The following is a 21,246-nucleotide window of genomic DNA, read 5'->3' on the forward strand; positions in this document are numbered from 1 at the left end:
GAACTAGCACAGCATTACATACACAGTAATGTTACTCCCAGTATATTCTTTCCTAACTATTCTGATGGTCTGACCAATGTATGACATGTCACAATTGCGAGGAGTACTTTAGACACACTGTAAGCGCCTCTCGTATATCATAGTATTGTTTTTACCTGTTTTGTGATGATATTTGATCATGTTGCCTATATTGGTACATGACGCGTATCTTTGGTACATTTGTAGCTTACAAATGTCCATTTAGATCATGACACAGTTTAAATTATTAGTAACTCGCCTTTCGATGGCACATAGATTGCATAACGTACACTGTACACATTGCAACAGATCATACTTGAGTGTGTTAACTGCGTAGTTAGCAAGGCGAGTTGCGAATAACGTACCACAATGCTAGTACATTACTCCACGAACCGATTCTTGACAGGGAAGCACAATGCCAACTGAGCTAGGTAATGCATATGCAACATTTCACGTATGTTGCACAAGCGTGCATAAGGATGGTGGTGGTTGTGGGCAGTGAATGGGGTGGCAAGAGGTACTCGCCTCTCCTGGAGCTGGCATGAATGAACTGTAATGAATGTCTAGCAATGTTTATTTGCTGTTCTATTAAACTGCATATAACAGAATCGTTCTTTCCTCTGCACGACTTGAGACCTCCTCAGACTCCATCGGGTGCAACCCTGCACCACAGTCAGTCTCGCAGCTCTGCAACCCTTTTAGAATGGTGCTCAGTAATGGAACGAAATTCAAACGAGGACAGCAATGGTTCAATTATCAAAGGTCAATTCTAACAGCCAGATAGAGAGTGATTTTGCGATAGTTTTCTCGTTCATCTAGTTGTATGCAAGCAATATATCATAACACATCTTGTTCAACTTTAGCTACGCCGATGAATATTCATAAAATTGAAAGTGTGAAAGTTATGGAATAAATCCAATAACGTGATCATACGTGAAGTTTTGATAAAAATTTGCATGCCATTGAAATTGAATAAGTCGTTTAGAAAGTTTGTCCCCTTTTTCTACACTGTGAGGATTATTAATTTTCCATTTTTTGTTGGTTATTTTTGTTGATATCTAATAGGGTTTACTCAAAGGTTCTGATTTTTTTTTCTGTGGCAGATTTGTAATTTCCGGGTTCCATTTTATATTACGGAAATTTCAGTGAAGTTTCTGGGAGTAGTTTGTAGTTTTATTTTATAACTCGCTGGATACCTTGCATACAATCGTATGAAGATGTAATTTCAGATAGTTGCATAAAAATATGGCATCCATTTCTCACATTCTCACATTCTCGCATATACTGATGAAATATGCTTACCGTTTAAGTATCAAAGCGTTCTACTTTAAAATACTAAGACGTGGACAACTATCAGTCGTTTGGAGTAATAAACGTTTTGTATACATCTTGCCGAGTTTAGTTACAGGGACATAACACATTTCAAACACATTGAGTAAGTTATACGAAAATTTGCAAATTTAGAACTTTTTACCTCTCTTGCAAAAATTCCTGCTGATGCCCATACATGTCACTACACTCAAACCTATCGGTGATGAAGTCTCTGACCGTCCACCACTCATGAGGAGCCAATAACAAAAGTCTTTCTCAGACATGTCTCGTCTCTACACAGGCTCGCACAACGTATGTTTGTGTAAGCCAATCAGGAGCTTGCGCTTCTGTCCATATTACTGCAGCCTTTAAGACTGTTTCTATACTAACTGCCGGATTGAAATGAGTAATAATCAACCCAGATAACTTGATGGAAGATAGACTTTCTTTGCTTATATGTATTAAATACCATACTTCTTATTTATAGTAAGGAGAAAATACAATATTTAAATGTGATTCATCCATTATGTTTCTAGGCAGTTACGAGCATTTTTAGGCAGGCAAGTAACAACGTCCAACGGCAGGCATTGTGGCATGGCATTGTGGGGGGGGGGGGGGGGGGGGGGGGGTCTGGCGCAATTCTGGCACTGGCGTTTCGCCTTGTTGTACCTATCTCACTTATGTCTCAACCTATCTACCCACGCAGATCTGAATGATTTCACAGCATATACCCTTGAACTCTCAGTGTCTTTACTCATTCGCTTCGATACATTGCGCCAGTCAGGTCTGATGAATTGAGCATATATGTCACGCACACTTACAACAGCTGAGCAAATGTACTAAATCAAAACACTGCCTTGACAATGGTTATTCTACGGAATACAACAAATATTCTGGCATGAACTTCCAACTATTGAGATAGTGTTCTTAAGGAAGCAGTTGAGATTAGATGAGGAGTGACCCTATACAAGGGGAGTTAAATAAGTAATGCAAATTTTTTTTTCTGAAAGCAAGTTGGTTTTATTCATGATTCCAGTACAATATATGAACCCCCAATCTTTTGGCTACAAAACCCTATTTTTCAATATAATCTCCATTCAATGCGACTGCATTACGCCATTTCACTGGGAGGACCTGTGTGCCCACATGGTACCACTCCACTGGTCGACGTCAGAGCCAACATCTTGCTCTGTCAATAACATCACCATTATTCACATACTGCTTCATAAGGAGCGCATGCTTCATGGGGCCAAACACATGGAAGTCGGAAGGGACGAGATCCGGGCTGTAGGGTGGATGAAGAACAGGTCCAGTGAAGCTCTGTGGGCTCTTCTCAGGCGTGCAGACTTGTGTGAGGCCGAGTGTTGTCACGGAGAAGGAGAAGTTCGTTCGCATCTTTGTGGCGATTAATACGCTGAAGTCGTTTCTTCACCTTCCTGCTGGTAGCACAATACACTTCAGAGTTGATCGTTGTACCGTAAGGTAGGATGTCAAGCAGAATAGCATCTTCAGCGTCTCATAAGCTCGTCACCACGACTTTTCCGGCTGAGGATGCGGCTTTGTACTCTTCATCCGAGGAGAAGTGGTGAGGCGCCAGTTCAAGGATTGCCGTTTTGTTTGCGGTTCGAAGTTATGAGCCCATGTCACACGCCCTGCATAAGCCCGGAGGACAGAACCGGTAGTTGGAATTGTGGAAAGGGTCCAAATGGGGGTAGTCAAAAATGGCTCTGAGCACTATGGGACTTAACTTCTGAGGTCATCAGTCCCCTAGAACTTAGAACTACTTAAACCTAACTAACCTAAGGACATCACACACATACATGCTCGAGGCAGGATTCGAACCTGCGACCGTAGCGGTCGCGCGGTTACAGACTGTAGCGCCTAGAACCGCTCGGCCACTCCGACCGGCTGGTGGCTGTCAGTTACACTCAAACACATATAACTTTATTTAGTTGTCCAAACAATACAGGCCACACTATCTTATACCTTAACGGCATAACCACTTAAATTTAAAAACGGCTGAAAGCCATAAACTTAAAATTCAGACTCAAAACAGAGTATTTAGAAGCCAGAAGGTCTCACGTAAGTAAGTTTTATAACTTGGCTGAAGGCCCAACAAATCTAACACTTGAAAAGCAAACAAGTTTAACTTAAAGCCGGCTGAAGGCCCATGATTTAAGAATGCTGGTAAAATTAATTTAAAAAGAAAACACAAGGCAGAAGGCCTTATCTTCAATTAGGCTGAAGGCCCCACACAATCTGATATTTGAAAGACAAAAACTTTAATTTAAAAACGGGTGAAGGCCGCTTACTTAAAACAAGTAAAATAATTTTTTGTAGGCACAAGGGCAACTAAAATAATTTTTAGTAGGCAGAAGGCCCAAAGCTTTATCTTTAAACAATATTTTACGCAGGCTGAAGGCCCAAACAATCTAAGATTTAACAAGTAAGGAATTTAAATTTTAAAGTGGCTGAAGGCCCATTATTTAAAACCCAAATAAAAGCATACAAATTCAAACCATCGGCTATAAGCCGTTAAAATACACAATCAAACACCAATAAGAAAATGCAGTACAGCCAGCGGCACCCAGAAATTTCCGGGAGCCGGTCACTTGAAATATAAATGTTCACTTAGGGGAGACAGGTAGTCGGCCCAACTAGATCCCATCAGCCGGCAATCCAACCAAGAGACAGTCAACGGACCCACCGACAAGATGACTTGCTTTCCACCAGACCAGTGCACAAGGAACTCCAAAGCCAAAACCAAAAGGCGTAGCCGCCCACAACCAAGTAGCATAAGCTATCAAAACCACACACACGTGTTGGATAGCAACAACACGCTGAAGAAAGGACACTGCCTTCATTTTACGTCAGCGGCCAGGGCAGATAACCAGAACGCTAACGGCCACAAAGCAGAAAATTCCGCTGGTGCACTTGGACTCCAGATAACCAAAATACAATTAAATTCCACTGGATGGTGGCCAAACTTCCGCCAGCTCGAACACTCGCTGTTGCTCACGGGAATACTCCCAACAGCCAACCATGAAAACCAGCGGCCCAATGTGAACAGTCTGGCTTCGGCAATTAAATCACCACTCAACTTCGATGTCCTGGGTCAGTGAGCTGCGAACCTCGTAGCAATCGGAACAGCTCCCACACACTTCCACACTGCGTAGAGACTCCCAGCGGGCCCGACCCACGGCGCCCTGCGGGGATTTCCTTTCTGATCCACACCAACCGAGCGACTGCTACACGTCAGCACGGAAACAGCACTAAAATAACTGTGCAGTCGACATCAGAAGCTACACACAATATCACAAACACTTGGACGAAGAACGCGACCAGTGGTAAAAACAGTGACTATGCAGTGACGAGGACGTACCATGAGTTGAAACGGACACATCGCCAATCCATTTACGATCGGCGAGTAATCACATCGTCCAGTAAGATGACCAACCAGCGATCAACCAAGACCATCCCTTTTGAAACCATGTGTGCGGGCAACGGTCGGGCAAGTCATGACTATCAGAACCTCACTGCCACTCCAACCCGACCGACTCCTGCCACATCCTAGCCGTCCGACTGCCAGGCCCGAACTCTACTACTGGCGCGTTGCAACTCACTGCCAGATGCGAACTAATTTTTCAACACACGACAACCGGGAAGTAACAGTAGTCCAGCAGAGATAATATGTTGGGGCATATATCGATAAGTGTTGCTGCAGCCCCTCATGGGCAGGCAAGGCAGCAACTCAGTAACACCTGTAACTGAGGAGGCAGTACAGTAAAAACTGAATGTAAAAAAAAGAGAGAGATGGCACGAACACGAGCCAGGCACAGCCCACCATGTTTCACGATTTCGACAAAAATTGTCACAATCAGCCTTGTAACGCACAAGCGACTCTGCATAAATAGTCCTTCATTGCTCTTGTAAGAGGGCAAGAACTATGTCCCTTACATGAAGTAATTAAAGATCACCTAACTCACGTTGAGCGAACAGTAGGGCTGAACAAAAATGACTGACAAGGCACAATGCATCTTGTACAGGGTATAGTATGGACGTATTGGAATAATTAATGTTGGGTAATGGTTTTAAAGTAATTCATACGACATGAAAACTTTGTGGAAACACGTCTATTTACTGGAGGCTAGTTTATCCCAGGGAAGTATTCTAGTTGACCATGGCAAGCGGCTGGGTAGCGGTGAAGGGAAGCGACAATAGGCAGCTTAGGACGGCTCAAACTCTAGAGAAAGTGGTAACCAGGGGCGGCCTCCAGCTGCCTTAAGATGAGTGACAGTGAGGGGGGTGGTTGACCCCATGCTGGTGTACCGGGAAGCAGATGGAGAAATTGTACGCCTGTTGATAAATCTCCGTCGTACCGTTTTCAGTGAAACATGCGAGAAAGCCGCGCAAAGCTACAGTGGAGCGTGTTCATGAATATAGCAACTTCACGCTGAAGCCACGGTCCGCAGAGTCTGAAGTAAATCAGGTGAAGATCGACAGAATGAAATACGCCGGCCTCCGATGGGAACACAGGACCAAGGAATTTGAAGTACTCTCCTTGGAGTCAGAATTCCGGAAAACTTGATGTTTGTGCAGATGCTAACCTTGATGGGTGGCCTGGGAGGAGCTAAATAGCAGAAGTTGAGAGGAAGGGAAATTTTGTGGGAATTTTTTCACTTCCCAGAGCAGGAATTGCTGGGAAGCGATGCATAATTAATGCGATTTGCGCTGCAATCGGCGTAAGTGATTTTGCTGGAGGGCAAACCGAGGCAAAGAGCGGACTGTGAGAAATCTCCTTAGTGGTCTTCCGTTCCCAGCTTGCCTAGAGTGCGGACGTGGCGTTCATTACTCAGCTTGCCTGAGAAAGAGTGAGCATCTCTGCAGTTAAGGACTTAGCAAATGGAACGATTGAGCTTGGAGATAGGGAGTTTTGGTTCAGCTATGTGCTGAGCAAGATAGCTAGGAGTGAATAGACGAGTGCAGCCTTGCAGCACCACGAGGTCGGCCGACATATGCACGATGACGCTGCTCCGCCACACTGTACTCGGTGATATTGCACCCGCTCCGGTCACTGATTAATTTGTTGGATCACGTTGGCAAAGTTTCCACGAGGGTTTCATGGGCCATGTATTGTAGAATTCTTCTCACACTTCGCATTACGCCTGGGTCAGTCAATAGGAATTACTTTTGATTTATCGCGCTTTACTCCACGCAAACGCAATTTATTACCACTGCCTGTTAGGAGAGTCATGTAATGTGATGATTGAAGGTCGTGAGTTAAAATAAATCTGTGCTAATCTACTGCATCTGTTTTCAATCAAGTAGTTGAAATCCCAAGTCACTTTCTTAATTAATTGTATGTTCAACATGTGCATCTGGTGTTCAACAGCTGAATATAACATCAATGTGCACCCCTTTCTAATTAAAAGGGATCAATTCTGAATCAATTAATGTCAACACTGCCACTGCAGTTCAATCAGGAGTCACAGGGCCACATTACCTTCTTTGCGTTATGCGACATTGTTGCAGTTGTGCACTCTCTGTTGATCTGTTAGTCAATTACCTGGGGTGAACACACGCCAAAACCAACTAAGTGACCAGTGGGTTGTTACGCTCTTTATGGTCTAATGTTAGATTGGCGAGGAATAGAGCCAACACAAACCTTTGAGTACCCCAACTCGTGGACGAGTGTGACAGCACTACCATGAGAGACGTTCAGTTGTGCCGCCAGGTGTGTGACTGTGATGCATCGATCACCATAAATGAAATTGTCCGCCCGTTCTAACATTGCAGGAGTCAGAGCTATTTCCTGCCGGCCATAAGCTGGAGATCGGACACGTTTTGTACGACCTTGTCCCGATGATGACACACGCCTCGCACGACGACTCGCCGTGCTTTTGTTCACTGCCAGTTCTCCGTAGACACTCTGCAAGCGCTAATTAATACCTGCGTTGCTCTAGTTTTCCGCCTAAAGAAATTCAGTACCTGTTCTCTGGAACGCACTTCCGTCACAGACGCCACTTGGAAGGCAAGTATGGTGCCGCCATCTATTGGAACTGCATGAAACTAAAGGGGCAGAAGCAAGAATATTCCTCGAAATACAACAAATTCCACATGCTTTCAATAGAAATTGGCTGAGAAATAATTTGTTGCATTGCATCATTGGTGCATGTAGCCATGCTACAATACATCTCCCAATGCGTCTCCACATATCGGATGGGATTTAAGTCGCGAGAACGGTCAGTCCATTCGCCGAATTTCCTCTCGTTCCAAGAGCTCCTCCAATTGCGCTGTTCGATGCGGTCGCGCACTGTCATCTATGATAATGAAGCCAGCGCCAGAGCACCCTGAAAGACGTGCATGGGGAAGGAGTACAGTGTCACAATAACATTAACTTGTGAGTGTGCAGTCTTCAAAGATCGGTACGCCCATAAAACATTGTGCCTTTCCCCACATCATGACACCTCAACCCCAAAAAGATAATATTTGACAGTGTTCCTGGGTATATGTCTCCACCTCTCCCCATATGGAGGTACGTACAGTATTGTCGAATATGATCGCTATCGTGACACTTCACTTAGTGTTTACTTCAGCACACAAAACCGTAAGCACTATCGTTCAGAGGATATTAAAACGTGATGCACTGCGTAAAGTAGAAATGAAAAAAAAAGAATGCGTTTCCTTACTTTGCAAAGGAGTGTTAGCTTTTTATTCCTGTTCTTAGTTCCTCAACGTAACTTATTGATAATATACATAGTGTGGAAATGAGCAAAAAATGAAACACAAGCAACTTTTCTATATGTTGTGGAGAAAATACATCTATTCAGTCTAAAGGATGCTCTTCCTATTCACAGTTTATTTGCTCTTTACAAACTGGTAGGGACAATGAGTTTAAGATTTGTAAAGCAAATGATGGGTTCTTCTGCTTCGAAAGAAGCAAATGCTGCAAAACAATTTTGTCGTGTTATAAATTACCTTTGTATAATGTATTTGTTCCTCATTAAATGCGACGCTTTCATGTCCTTGGTTGCAGATTCTTGAAAATGCTATATTTAGATTGGTTACGTCTAATCCTTCTTTTTATCAATTTGTATTCCATATTTTACAAAGTAAGCTACTGGGACTCACAAACTATTTTTCTTGTCTTGCGAACCATTGTAAATAATTACATGTCATACTGAAAAATTTCACCAGATTGTGCACAATGTGCAAACAAACAACGTTAACTTAACAGAGAAAGTTGTAACTCTGCTTTTTAGCACCTTACAAGTTATTCTCGGACAGAAAACAGTGACAACAGTAATAATAATGACACTAATACATCAAATAGCGAATGACTGTGTTCGAGCTACACAGCTAGATACAGTTAGAATAAGGGATGCTACTGAGTCATCTAAAAAATATGGTATATTTAGACGTTCCTAACCTATTCAGAATCACATTACATATAGACTGTAAAGCTGTCAATTAATGCCTCATCTCAGTTGATTCGGCCTTGCGAAGTGAATTTGGTGAGTGTGTGTTTCACATGTCAAGACTATAAAGCAACTAATAAGAATAAAACATGACACAGAGTAAAATGGGACAAATTGTCACTCCACTGCCTTTAGAAGATATTAAGTGAGACTTGAAACATCCAGAGAGTCATAACTCTTTTTAGAGTTAGTGAACTTGGTATCGTCAAGTAAAATCTGAACTAAATAAACGCTGAATCTGTACTTGTTATGAACAAAACGTGACCACTTTCTTCTGAGTACTTCATTGCATATGTGATTGACCAATGATGTTATAGACTTCAGTTTTTCGACAATGCTTTTAAAAGGCAAATGTTACTGCCTAACTTCAATGTTCAATTTCCCTGTGAGGTCTGACTCTTTCATGTCAAATTTTCGATCGTGCGTCAAGGAAGTTGAGAGATTGTGTTGCCACTTTGTAGAAGAAATGAAGTTTTTATGATTTTAATGCATGTTATGTGCTATTGCAGACTGGGCATACAGCAACAGAACTTCGTCTTAAACTTCAGCTACCTATAGCCTGACACAAAATACAGGGTATAACGGGTATACATGCAGATTCTTCACTTGGTGACTAAGGATGGTGTGCTGAACAATATCATTACTTACGTCATTTGCAAAAGAATAGTTATAGCCATTACAAGTCGTATGTTTTTCGGTTAGTTAGTACTTCGAAGTTCATGTGGCAAGAGGAAACCATTAATGGTTATTTTGCCCCGGACAGCACGTCAGGTGCTGAAGTTCCAATCCGCGGGCGCAAAATGATAAGTCTGTGCTGACAGGCTTATTCTAGTTAGTGGTGCAGTACGACCATGAAAGAAACATCAGCTCATGAAGCTTGTGACACATTTGTGGGACGACTGTTCGACACAAAGAAAAAAGAACCAACACATTGATCTATGTACACAGTAAGATTCCACATATAAAATTATTTACACTTACACCCTTTACGCCATGTACAATTTACAACAGAAGCCCGGATTTCCAACCAAAAGCCGCAAGTTTAGATGAGAGCACTGGCTTATGTCTGCGCTTTTATAAGTTGTTGTGGCGTTGGCTGGTACAATATCTTATCAGAATATTTTCAGATTTCAATCCTTCACAGATTATTAAGGGCACACAAGCTCCCATTTGAATTAATCACCGTCGTTTTTGTGTAAATGCTAGTGTCGAAAATATCGACGGTATCTGGAATAACGAAATAGTGTTAGCTCTGTACTATGGACCTCCACGGCAATACTTACCTAACGAGAGCTTTGCCCATAATCGGGCATCTACGCTCCTGACAGGAACGTGGGAACGGTGTAGAGGTTTGTACTGCCAGGTTATGCTGTGCTGATAAATTAATGCGTTTCTTTTTCACATTTATTGTTACAAATGCGTACAAAACAATGCACATCCCCAACAAAAAATGTCTTAAATAATTTGTCTTCAAATTCCGTTCCGTATTTCAATAACACTTTATAGCAAGACACATCGTATGAAAGTTTTTTTTTCGTTTTTAAAACCTCCTTGTTTCAGGAAACTCACCATAGCGATATTTCGGATGCGGCCTGCAAAGGCTCTCTGAGAGTTCCTTTGTTTATATGGCTCTATATGCTTTCAGCATTATTCTAAGAACCGAAACCACATCCACTTGAATTTCCTCAGTTACCTGGTATCACAGACCTGTTTTCCTCTCAGACTAATGCCATCATACGAGAGGTTTCTACACACGGAATAATGTGGTTTCATGATGGATTCTTGGGTATTTTCTTTCCCTGAACTGCTTGTGGCAGGCCGCCATTCCATCAGTACAACGGCAGCAGGTTCGCCGAGAGGTGCCTAGAGGATATAGTCTTCGACCATCTCCTCGATGACTTCGTCGATCCTGAAGCGGTACTGTGCGTCCGTGAGGTAGGCCTCCTGTGTCTGCTGGGTGCGATCGCGGACTATGAAGTCGTAGATGTCGTAGTCGGCAGCGCTGCAAACCATGCATTTATAGTGAGTAGAAAAGCTACAGAGAGGGCTAACTTATTAGGGTAACAGCATTCAGTAACTATTGCTACACTGTATCACCTAACGGCGAAGTAACATGCAATTAAGCTGTGCTGTCCGTATCTTATTTTGTAAAAGCTTGATCTGCACTGATACTGGTGTGTGAGATGTGTACGACATTGATTATTTTTCGTTAATGCGAAGAATATTGATTGATATTTCTACATGACGCAGCCATTGGTCTTTATCTGGACATAGCCTCTGAGCTTGCTGTGTTATTAGTTTTGTTACTGATTTGATGGGAGGTGCACAGAAGTTAGGGAACACCACAAACACAACACATTACCATGCTCAATACAGAGTAGCCAAATCGTTGGCATTCGAAACAGCTTCCAGCCGTCTTGGATTTGCGAGAGAATCTTATATCACTCTTCCTGCAAAACGGTGATGATGATGGGCGTAGATAGCGATCACATACCTTTCTCTCCGAAGCAGACCACAGAGGCTCAATAATATTGAGATCTAGTGACTAGCGTTGCCAGGGGAAATGTGACAATTGCATCGTCGTGCTCACAATACCACTCCTGGGAGATACGAGCTGTGTGAACAAATGCTCTGTCGTCTTGGAACCTCGTGAGCAAAAAGGGTAGCATTACTGCCAAGGGTTTTGCAGAGTACCAATGGGGACCATGAATGTCACTACGTAGCTGCCCAGATCACCAAAGAACCCCCGCAAAGTGTCACTTTTACGACCTAAATTCGGCCACAGTGGGAAACGGGTGAAACAAGACATATAAGGCCAAATGACATTCTTCCATTGCTCCACAGTCCAATGGCTCGGTGCCATGTTATCCTGTTGCGGGCATTTGCATCACTTATGAGTCGTTTTGGGATTCCAGATCGCTCTGTAGTTTCCTGCTTTTGGAGTTGCTTTCATGTTGTTTTGTTGCTAAAGGATTCGCGAGTGCGACATACAGTTCTGCAGCTGTCGACCTCTTACCTTTCGTCACACTCCTCTTCCATGACCATCCGTCACGATGACTTACCACCCACATTCGTGTGTGTTATGACTCTGCACATGATGTTTTTCCGCTATCCCTACATGTGGTATATGTGGTGTCACCGCCAGACACCACACTTGCTAGGTGGTAGCCTTTAAATCGGCCGCGGTCCGGTAGTATACATTGGACCCGCGTGTCGCCACTATCAATGATTGCAGACCGAGCGCCGCCACACGGCAGGTCTAGAGAGACTTCTTAGCACTCGCTCCAGTTGTACAGCCGACTTTGCTAGCGATGGTTCACTGACAAAATACGCTCTCATTTGCCGAGACGATAGTTAGCACAGCCTTCAGCTACGTTATTTGCTACGACCTAGCAAGGCGCCATATTCAGTTACCATTGATATTGTGAATCATGTACTGTCACGAGCGACGTTCATCTTTAATGGATTAAAGTTAAGTATTCCACCAGCAACGTCCGTTTTTCTCAATTCTAATTCCCTTGTCATGTTCCAGACCTCACGCCAGCCTGAGTGAGCTAGAACGCGTGCATTTCGGCCTCCTTTAGTAACACGGTGTTGGCTCTCCTGCCAACCACAACAGTATAAATATTCGATACGGTGCCTCTTGAAACATCAAAACCTTCGGCTATCTTGATTGCAGAATCACACACCATACGAGCATCAACAAATTGCCTATGATCGGAACTACACAAGAAACTGGCCTGTATGTGACTTGTGCATTGTGGTCATATAAAGCAACGCTATTTAAAGGCTTGGTTAGCATCTTCATTTATGTTCAAGCACGCATTTACTCGCAGTGTTTTCATATTTTTGCCCAATCCCACTATGTTGACTGTTAGTATTATTTAAATGCCCAGAAATCCTTTTAACTGCAGGAATTTTTCCACAGTAATCGAAGAAACCGTTTCCCTTGAAATCCCTCTATGTTGACTGCTAGTATTATTTAAATGCCCAGAAATCTTTTTAACTGCAGGAATTTTACCACACTAATTGAGGAAACCGTTTCCCTCCTAAAGAAATCAAGCAAATACGACTTCCGTTGCTCTGGAAGCCCAAGTTTCGTATGGCCGTGGAATATTTGTGGCTCAATTGCCCTTGCGGAAAACGCAATGGGGTGTAATATGGCTTAAATCCAGCTGGGCGACACATATTACGTCTTGATCATGCAACGGGTGCGTGAATAACACGCAAAACGCCAAAGAAGGGGCGTGGTTGAGTGCGAGAAAGAACAGTGCAACTAGTTATTACATCTCTCATCGGCTATCCCTTGAAAGGTAGCGTTCCCTTTTCTGGACACTGATTGGCTAAAAGTGGTGGACACGTATGCCACAACAGCTGGACACCAGTTTTGGGAGTTGAATTTGTCAGTTCAGTCTTAGCAGCTAAGTTTGGAAGTTCATTCTTGAAAGTTAAGTTTGGATGTTCACGTTAACAAGGAGAGATAAGACAATAAGGTCGTTCTGACATGTACATAGTGTGACACAGAGTTTTTAATTTGTGTGTAATCTCTGCTTTGCGGTTGCAATGAAGTGTGGTGGGTCACATTACATCATGGCAATAAATTATTCTGATTTCCCTAAAAATTAAAGAATCATTCAGCAGATTTAGAGAATCCTCGACCTTCGTTACAGTCATTAAGAATGTAATCAACAGACCTACGACTGCGCAAGATCTACCGGGAGAGGGACACAAGTAACAAGACGCAAGGAGAGTGAACAGAATTTTTATGACGTGTGCCTGAATTTCATACACATCTAGCCGCAACTCCCACACGGAATGTTAGGCCCTAGCAACCGGTCCACATTGCCATCTCTTCGAAAGTGATTTTGAGTGATGTTGTAGTTGCGCTGTTGTGCTTATGGCATCACAAAGTGAACGGGCATGAAACATCTCCACTTTTATTTTTCTGCCATAGTCGCATTTTTTATTAACACTGTCATTACCATCGCTCTCGTTAACAGATGGTCTTTTCTCCGACGCAGTTATTCAATGATCAGTCCAAAGGCATCGTTTCACACATATAACTCAAGACTGATATTCATAATTAGCAACTCTTTAACTGTTTTTATTGTGCACGTGAAACTGCCAACCACTGAAGTTATGGCCATTCTGCAATAAACATAGGTGAACAGATATTCTTATGGAAAAGGAGCCCGCATTCTACTTCCTCGCAACTCACAATGTACTCACTGTCAGTTGTGGATGGACCATTTCGGATTTTCTTAGCTTGAGTGCTGTCAGTATGGTGTTGTACAATACTGATACGACAACAGGCAGAAGGTTGGCAGTAAACCATGTGATGGCCTCGCCAATCCGCTGTGTCTGGCTGTACACGCACTCAACTACGGTCAAACCAACACTCCAGTAGTTTATGGTAGCTATATGTAATGGTGTTTACGTACGACAGCTAGGCTCGGATTAATGAATGTTCTCTTGAACTTGCTATTAAAGTTAAGTTAAGTTATTGTGCCATTCAGATAACGTGTACTTCCAATCACTACTGTTTTCTGTCCTAGCACCCACCTATTCCTCGGCACACACTTATGGTGGATGCAACAGTCAGTACCCAGCCGTTAGTGTCCTTTCTTGATCACAGACAGTGGCAGAATTCCCCACAGGCGAGAGGCTCTGCACAGTGTGATTTATATATTCCTTTTAAGATAACTGGTGACAATATCTTCATCGAAAGAGACTTTACTGAAATACACTGCTGACACTCGGAACACCAAAAAAGGATCTGATGAAATTTATGGATTTGAGAGTTTTGTAGCAACAGGGGTGAGAGGGCTACGCTGGACGATCGAACGATATAGAATATCCTGCTGCTGCTATGTGTTGGGGACTCCACTACTTCAGTGCTAGTGCCAAGTCCTCCATCTTGGATTTGGAACATCTCCACGAAGGGGCTGCCTTCTGGCCCACCACAACAGTGGCCAGACTCTTGCCCTAGCATACTGGACTCGCATGTGGGAGGATGACTTTCATCTCCGCGTCTGGTCATCCTGATATAGATCTTGTATGATTTCCCTAAATCGCTTCATGCAAATGCCAGGATGTTTATTTTGAAAGGGCACAGCCGACTTCCTTCTCAGTCCTTCCCTAACCCAATGGGTCCAACAACCTCGCTGTTTGGTTCCTTCCCTCAAATCAACGAACCAAACAACGAACTCCTGTTCTGGAGGCAGTACAGCTACCTACCACTCCATACTGGGCACCACATGTCATCACTCACAGGAGCGAGATCTACCACCAGGCACTGGCATATCCTGCAAACTACCTGCCAATCGTCAGAGCAGCTCTATCCCGCTAATTGGGCCACACTCCGCTGCATAAACTTCTGGAGTCAGCATTCATGGGTACCAATGTCATGACAAGACATCCATCAGCTCGCTGGTGCTATGCATCATTCTCGCCATGTGCTGTGAGGGGACGTTGCTGCTGCCTCCACCAAGATGCTATGAGTGTAGTCACGTGAGAGGTGGTAAAACGTTTCGCCTTTTGATGTTGCTGGTCTAAGCTACCACCTGCCTGTCCCATCACATCCACACACCACCATGACCCAACTCACTGAAGCGGCCCTGTCCCCTTGGACCACAGCAGCATACAGGATGTGAAATTTAGTAGACCTGCCATCTCTGGCAGCAACAGCTGATCTAACTCTATAATAGGGGGCTGCTGCTGAATATATTGAGTAAGTGGCTCTGGACAGGATGACAGAACTGAGGTTATTCTGCTGGCGAGCGTCGTATGAGGAGTTTGGCCACATTTTTTAATGTGGCATTTTATATTGACTAGTGTCACTGCCTATGTGGAATGAATTATGATGCAACACTGACGAACTGTATGGGATATACCCATTAGGATACGCATCATGCTATGAGATGAGATTCCCTAGTATTCCAGGCCCTGTGTGGCCATGATACAATCCCTTGGCAGACTGTATGATGTTTATTCACAAAAATGGCAGGAACTGCACGATACCAGTGGCTCAGGAAATGTGCGTTCTACAGTGTGTACACTACTGACCATTAAAATTGCGACACCACGATGATGACGTGCTACAGACGGGAAATTTAACCGACAGGAACAAGATGCTGTGATATGCAAATGATTAGCTTTTCAGAGCATTCACACAAGGTTGGCGCCGGTGGCGACACCTAGAACGTGCTGACATGAGGAAAGTTTCCAACCGATTTCTCATGCACAAACAGCAGTTGACTCGCGTTGCCCGGTGACACGTTGTTGTGATACCTCGTGTAAGGAGGATAAATGCGTACCATCACGTTTTGACTTTGATAAAGGTCGGATTGTAGCCTATCGCGATTGCGGTTTATCGTATCGCGACATTGCTACTCGCATCGATCGAGATCTAAAGACTGTTAGCAGAATATGGAATCGGTGGATTCAGGAGGGTAATACGGAACGCCGTGCTGGATCCCAGGGGCCTCGTATCACTAGCAGTCGACAGGCATCTTATCCGCATGACTGTAACGGATGGTGCAGCAGTGTCTCGATCTCTCGGTCAACAGATGGGAACGTTTGCAAGACAACAACCATCACGGACAGTTCAAAAAAATGGTTCAAATGGCTCTGAGCCCTATGGGATTTAACATCTATGGTCATCAGTCCCCTAGAACAGAACTAATAAACCTAAATAACCTAAGGACATCACACACATCCATGCCCGAGGCAAGATTCGAACCTGCGACATCACACAACACTCAGTCATCACGGACAGTTAGACGACGTTTGCAGCAGCGTGGAGTATCAGCTCGGAGACCATGTCTGCGGTTACCCTTGACGCTGCATCACAGACAGGAGAGCCTGCGATGGTGTACTCAGCGACGAACCTGGGTGCGCGAATGGCAAAAAGTCATGTTTTCGGATGAATCCAGGTTATGTTTACAGCATCATGATGGTCGCATCCGTGTTTGGCGACATCGCGGTGAACGCACATTAGAAGCGTGTATTCGTCATCGCTATACTGACGTATCACCTGGCATGATGGTATGGGTTGCCATTGGTTACACGTCTCGGTCCCCTCTTGTTCGCATTGACGGCACTTTGAACAGTGTACGTTACATTTCAGATGTGTTACGACGCGTGGCTCTACTCTTCATTCGATACCTGCGAAACCCTACATTTCAGCAGGATAATGCACGACCGCATGTTGCAGGTCCTGTACGGTCCTTTCTGGATACAGAAAATGTTCGACTGCTTCCCTGGCGAGCACATTCTCCAGATCTCTCACCAACTGAAAAAGTCTGGTCAATGGTGGCCGAGCAACTGGCTCGTCACAATACGCCAGTCACCACTCTTGATGAACTGTGGTATCGTGTTGAAGCTGCATGGGCAGCTGTACCTGTGCACGCCATCGAAGCTCCGTTTGACTCAATGCCCAGGGATATCAAGGCCGTTATTACGGCCAGAGCTGGTTGTTCTGGGTACTGAATTCTCAGGATCTATGCACCCAAATTGCATGAAAATGTAATCACATGTCAGTTCTAGTATAATATATTTGTCTAATGAATACCCGTTTATCATATGCATTTTTTCTTGGTGTAGCAGTTTTAATGGTCAGTAATGTAATTAGAAATGTTGAAGAGGATGACATTGACTCTTAAATTGTGGTCAGGTGAGTCTGCTGACATGAGTACCTTCCTTCTTGGTGGGGAAACATGGGGCAACAGCTGGGGAAATCGTCTGAGATGTCAGCCGACACATGGGATACACCAGTATCTGATTTGTTTTTGGAGATATGATGGAGTCCCTTGGCAGACTACACGGTGGTTACCCCTAAAATTGTCAGGACTACCCTATCCCTCGCGTTCAAGATAACAGGCGTTCTCAGACAGTATGAGACGTGCAATAGAGGACGCACATTAGCGTCCTCATGGTTACTCGTCAAATGTGCTGTGACGAGTAATAATACTTCAAGTTCGGACTATATGGGACTTGGCATATGGCTAAGAACCAAATGGGAACTTGGGTGTAGCCAGGCGAAACCTGGTGAGGTTAGAAGTACTTGGGTCCTATAGTGGCTAGGTCTGCCAACTGCGATTATCATCCATCTATATTTTACAGCTTCGACGTGTTACCCGCTGTACAGCTACCAAAGTTGAGTGATACAAGCAAGATGGCACCCGCACCACCATGGTCCCAGTGGGTAGTGGCCGCAAGAATTGAATGTGGCCCTGTGAGAGAGCGTGATCCTCTTTTGAGAATAGGTACCGTAGGAAGGGGTAGTTTTTCTAGGCCCTGACCTTACATGTTGGTGGCACTAGGTAATAGAAGCTTGTGCATCTGGCCAATCATATTTTTATCCTTGTGGGTTCTTGTCTCATTGGAAAAAGCCCATTTATTGGATCGAGGAACGTGATGTTATTGTGTACGAGCGTGCAAGGCTGAACAATAAGTCTGTCATCCTGGGTGTTATTATGTACATTCTGAAGCATGGCCCTACTGAACCCACCGATTCAATATTCATATGACAGTCGTAGAATCGTGACAAATGCGAACAGCAGTATCGTTGATCGATAAACCACAGCTGCAATAAATGAAGATATTTTCGCTGTCATATGTCGATATGGGCTCGCAAACTTATCTGCTTCTAGGATGAGACATAATACGATCTCCTAAAAAAAATAATAATAATGATAAAAAAAACTTGAGATTCGATTTCTGATTGAGAAACCTGCTACATTATCTTTCCTTAGTTACAGAGTGCAGATAGCCTTATTCCTATCGTCTTTGAGAGATCACGCAAAAATTTAAATAATTTGCATGTCAAAGCGTTTAGTACACTTCACGCCAATTTGATATTTGTTGCATGATGCCTTCATGGTCACACAATTTTAATGCCCAGTTGTGTATTTTATGTTAAAAGAAATGTACAGTTTCCCTTTAGCCTGTGTGTGTGTGTGTTTATAGTACAAGCCACTTTAATTACGTGTTTTATTTTATATATAATATATAAATGCATTTCACAGATCTATGAAAGATGATTGACACTTATGGTATTAATTATGTGTTTCTAGACGATATTTTGATGGGGACATGTTGTTATAGTATTTATCTTGTTTTCATGATGCGTAGGACATTCATAGGTATTCAGTGTGGACGAGGAGGAACAATTTGATGAGCTGATAAATAATTCGTATATGGAACGGTAAAGAGCAAAACAAAGCGAGGCTAGTCAGTGACTGAATTAAAATCATCTGACACGATAATATACTGTGGAGTAAATACGCGAGCGACAGAGATAAGATAGACGGTGCAAGAGCGTTAGGTCATAGATAAAGACTTTATGGGTCTAAGAATAAAACATGGCAAACGCCGAGGTAGCAAATCCACAGTGCTTATGATTTATGTGGTTAATTATTAAAATGGATGCCACTTGTCGGAATACCAGGCAGCGAAAACTCGGGACAATAAGTTATCTGAGAGGGCAGATGTGAAATTAGTGGTTTACATCATTTGTCGGGCTTAAAACCCTTGTCTTGGTTCAGCAGGGTGTCTGCTAATTGTATACCCACAGCTTCCATGACCACTGAATCATAACCGAATGAGACGGTGACCAGTATCTTGACTTTACTGTACTCCATAGAATGGTCATTGGAAACACACTGAGGTGACAGAAGTCATGGGATAGCGATATGCACATATTCATATGGTGGTAGTACAGGTAGCGCGTACACAAGGTATTGAAGGGCAGTTTATAGGCGAAGCTCTCATTTGTACTCGGGTGATTCGCGTGAAAAGGTTTTCGACTTGATTATGGAGGTTACTTTTAGTGCGGAATAGTTGTTGGAGCTAGACGCATGGGACATTCCATTTCCAAAATCTTTGGGGAATTCAGTAGTTCGAGATATACAGTGCAAGAGTGAGACCAGAATAATAAATACAGAGGGCACTGAAAATGAAACCGAAAGAGGCCACAAAGAAACCAGAAGAAGATGAAGAAACCCTTAAATCGATGGCCTTCCTGCCAAATGTGGGTAGCCTCTCATCAAAAATAGGACGGATTCTCGGCAGACACAAAGTAAAAGTGATTTTTCGCCCTCCAGCCAAGACAGCGGCGCTCGTGGGCTCCGTCAAAGATGATTTGCTGCTCCGAAAATCTGGAGTTTACAAAATCCCATGTGAATGTGACCTTTCTCCCATCGGAGAAACAACTCGTACAGTGCAAGAAAGATGTACAGAACACCGGAGGTACACACGGCTTTTACAACCTAACAAGTCGGCAGTGGCAGAGCACTGTATTGATAATCGTCACAATATGTTGTATGACAACGTCGAAATTTTGGCAACTACATCATCCTTTTGGGACTCGATAGTGAAGGAGGCAATTGAAATTAGCTTGAGGACGAATTTCATAAATATAGATAGTTTCAATTTTGATAAATCATAGAATCCGGCACTTGCTGTAATAAAGTCACAAGACTTCGTCACAGTGCAGCTCACAATGATATATCGATATGCCAACACAGATCGACTGCGGAGTTATAGATACAACTCGCGCATTATGCACGTCTCTGCCGCCTCTGGCGCATCTGCATCTGTGGCCGCATGCGCAGTCGCGCGGTACACGAGTATAAAGAGACAAAGCGAGCACTGGAGCGGCAGTCTCGCGGCTCACTCCGAAGATGGCTGAACGTTATACGGCGAAATATTAGAAGAAGAAGGAGATTTATTGCAGCTGCAGACCCGAAACTTAATGGAAAAGTCTTTGCGCCGCAAAAACCTGAAGATTCACATCAGAATAATAAATTTCAGACATTACCTCACACCACGGACAAGGCAGTGGCCGACGGCCTTCACTTAAGGACCGAGTGCAGGGGCGTTTGCATAATGTTGTCAGTGCTAACACACAAGAAATACTGCCGCAGAATCAATGTGGGATGCACGACGAACTTATTCGTTAGGACAGTGCGGCGAAATTTGGCGTTAAGGAGCTATGGCAGAAGCATTTGCTAAGAGCACGATATCGCCGACAGCGCTTCTCCTGAGCTCGTGACGATATCGGTTGGCGCCTAGACGACTGGAAAACCACAACCTGGTCAGATGAGTCCCGATTAGTCGGTGAGGGCTGGTCGTAGGGTTCAAGTGTGGCGCAGGCCTCACGAAGCTATGGACCCAAGTGGTCAACAAGACACTGTGCAAGCTGGTGGTGGCTGCATAATGGTGTGGATCGTGTTTATTCGGAATGGCTGAGTCCTCTGGTCCAGATGAACCGATTATTGACTGGAAATGGCTATGTTCAGCTACCTGGAGACTGAAACTTCCTGGCAGATTAAATCTGTGTGTCCGATCGAGACTCGAACTCGGGACCTTCGCTTTTCGCGGGCAAGTGCCCTACCATCTGAGCCACCCAAGCACGACTCACGCCCCGTCCTCACAG

The 21,246-nt window shown here is 43.9% G+C and overlaps 1 protein-coding gene across 1 annotated transcript in view; it reads right to left on the reverse strand.

Annotated features, from left to right (window-relative positions):
• Positions 1-10,193: 10,193 nt before the first annotated feature.
• Positions 10,194-21,246, reverse strand: part of LOC126354529 (uncharacterized) — a 29,938-nt gene continuing 18,885 nt past the window's right edge. The window contains exon 3 of the mRNA XM_050004257.1: positions 10,194-10,809. Coding sequence (XP_049860214.1) covers positions 10,671-10,809 — 139 coding nt within the window. The 3' untranslated portion in view covers positions 10,194-10,670. The remainder of the gene's footprint in view (positions 10,810-21,246) is intronic.

The sequence above is a fragment of the Schistocerca gregaria genome, chromosome 3 (genome assembly GCF_023897955.1).
Source record: "Schistocerca gregaria isolate iqSchGreg1 chromosome 3, iqSchGreg1.2, whole genome shotgun sequence".
In the NCBI taxonomy this organism is placed as follows: domain Eukaryota; kingdom Metazoa; phylum Arthropoda; class Insecta; order Orthoptera; family Acrididae; genus Schistocerca; species Schistocerca gregaria.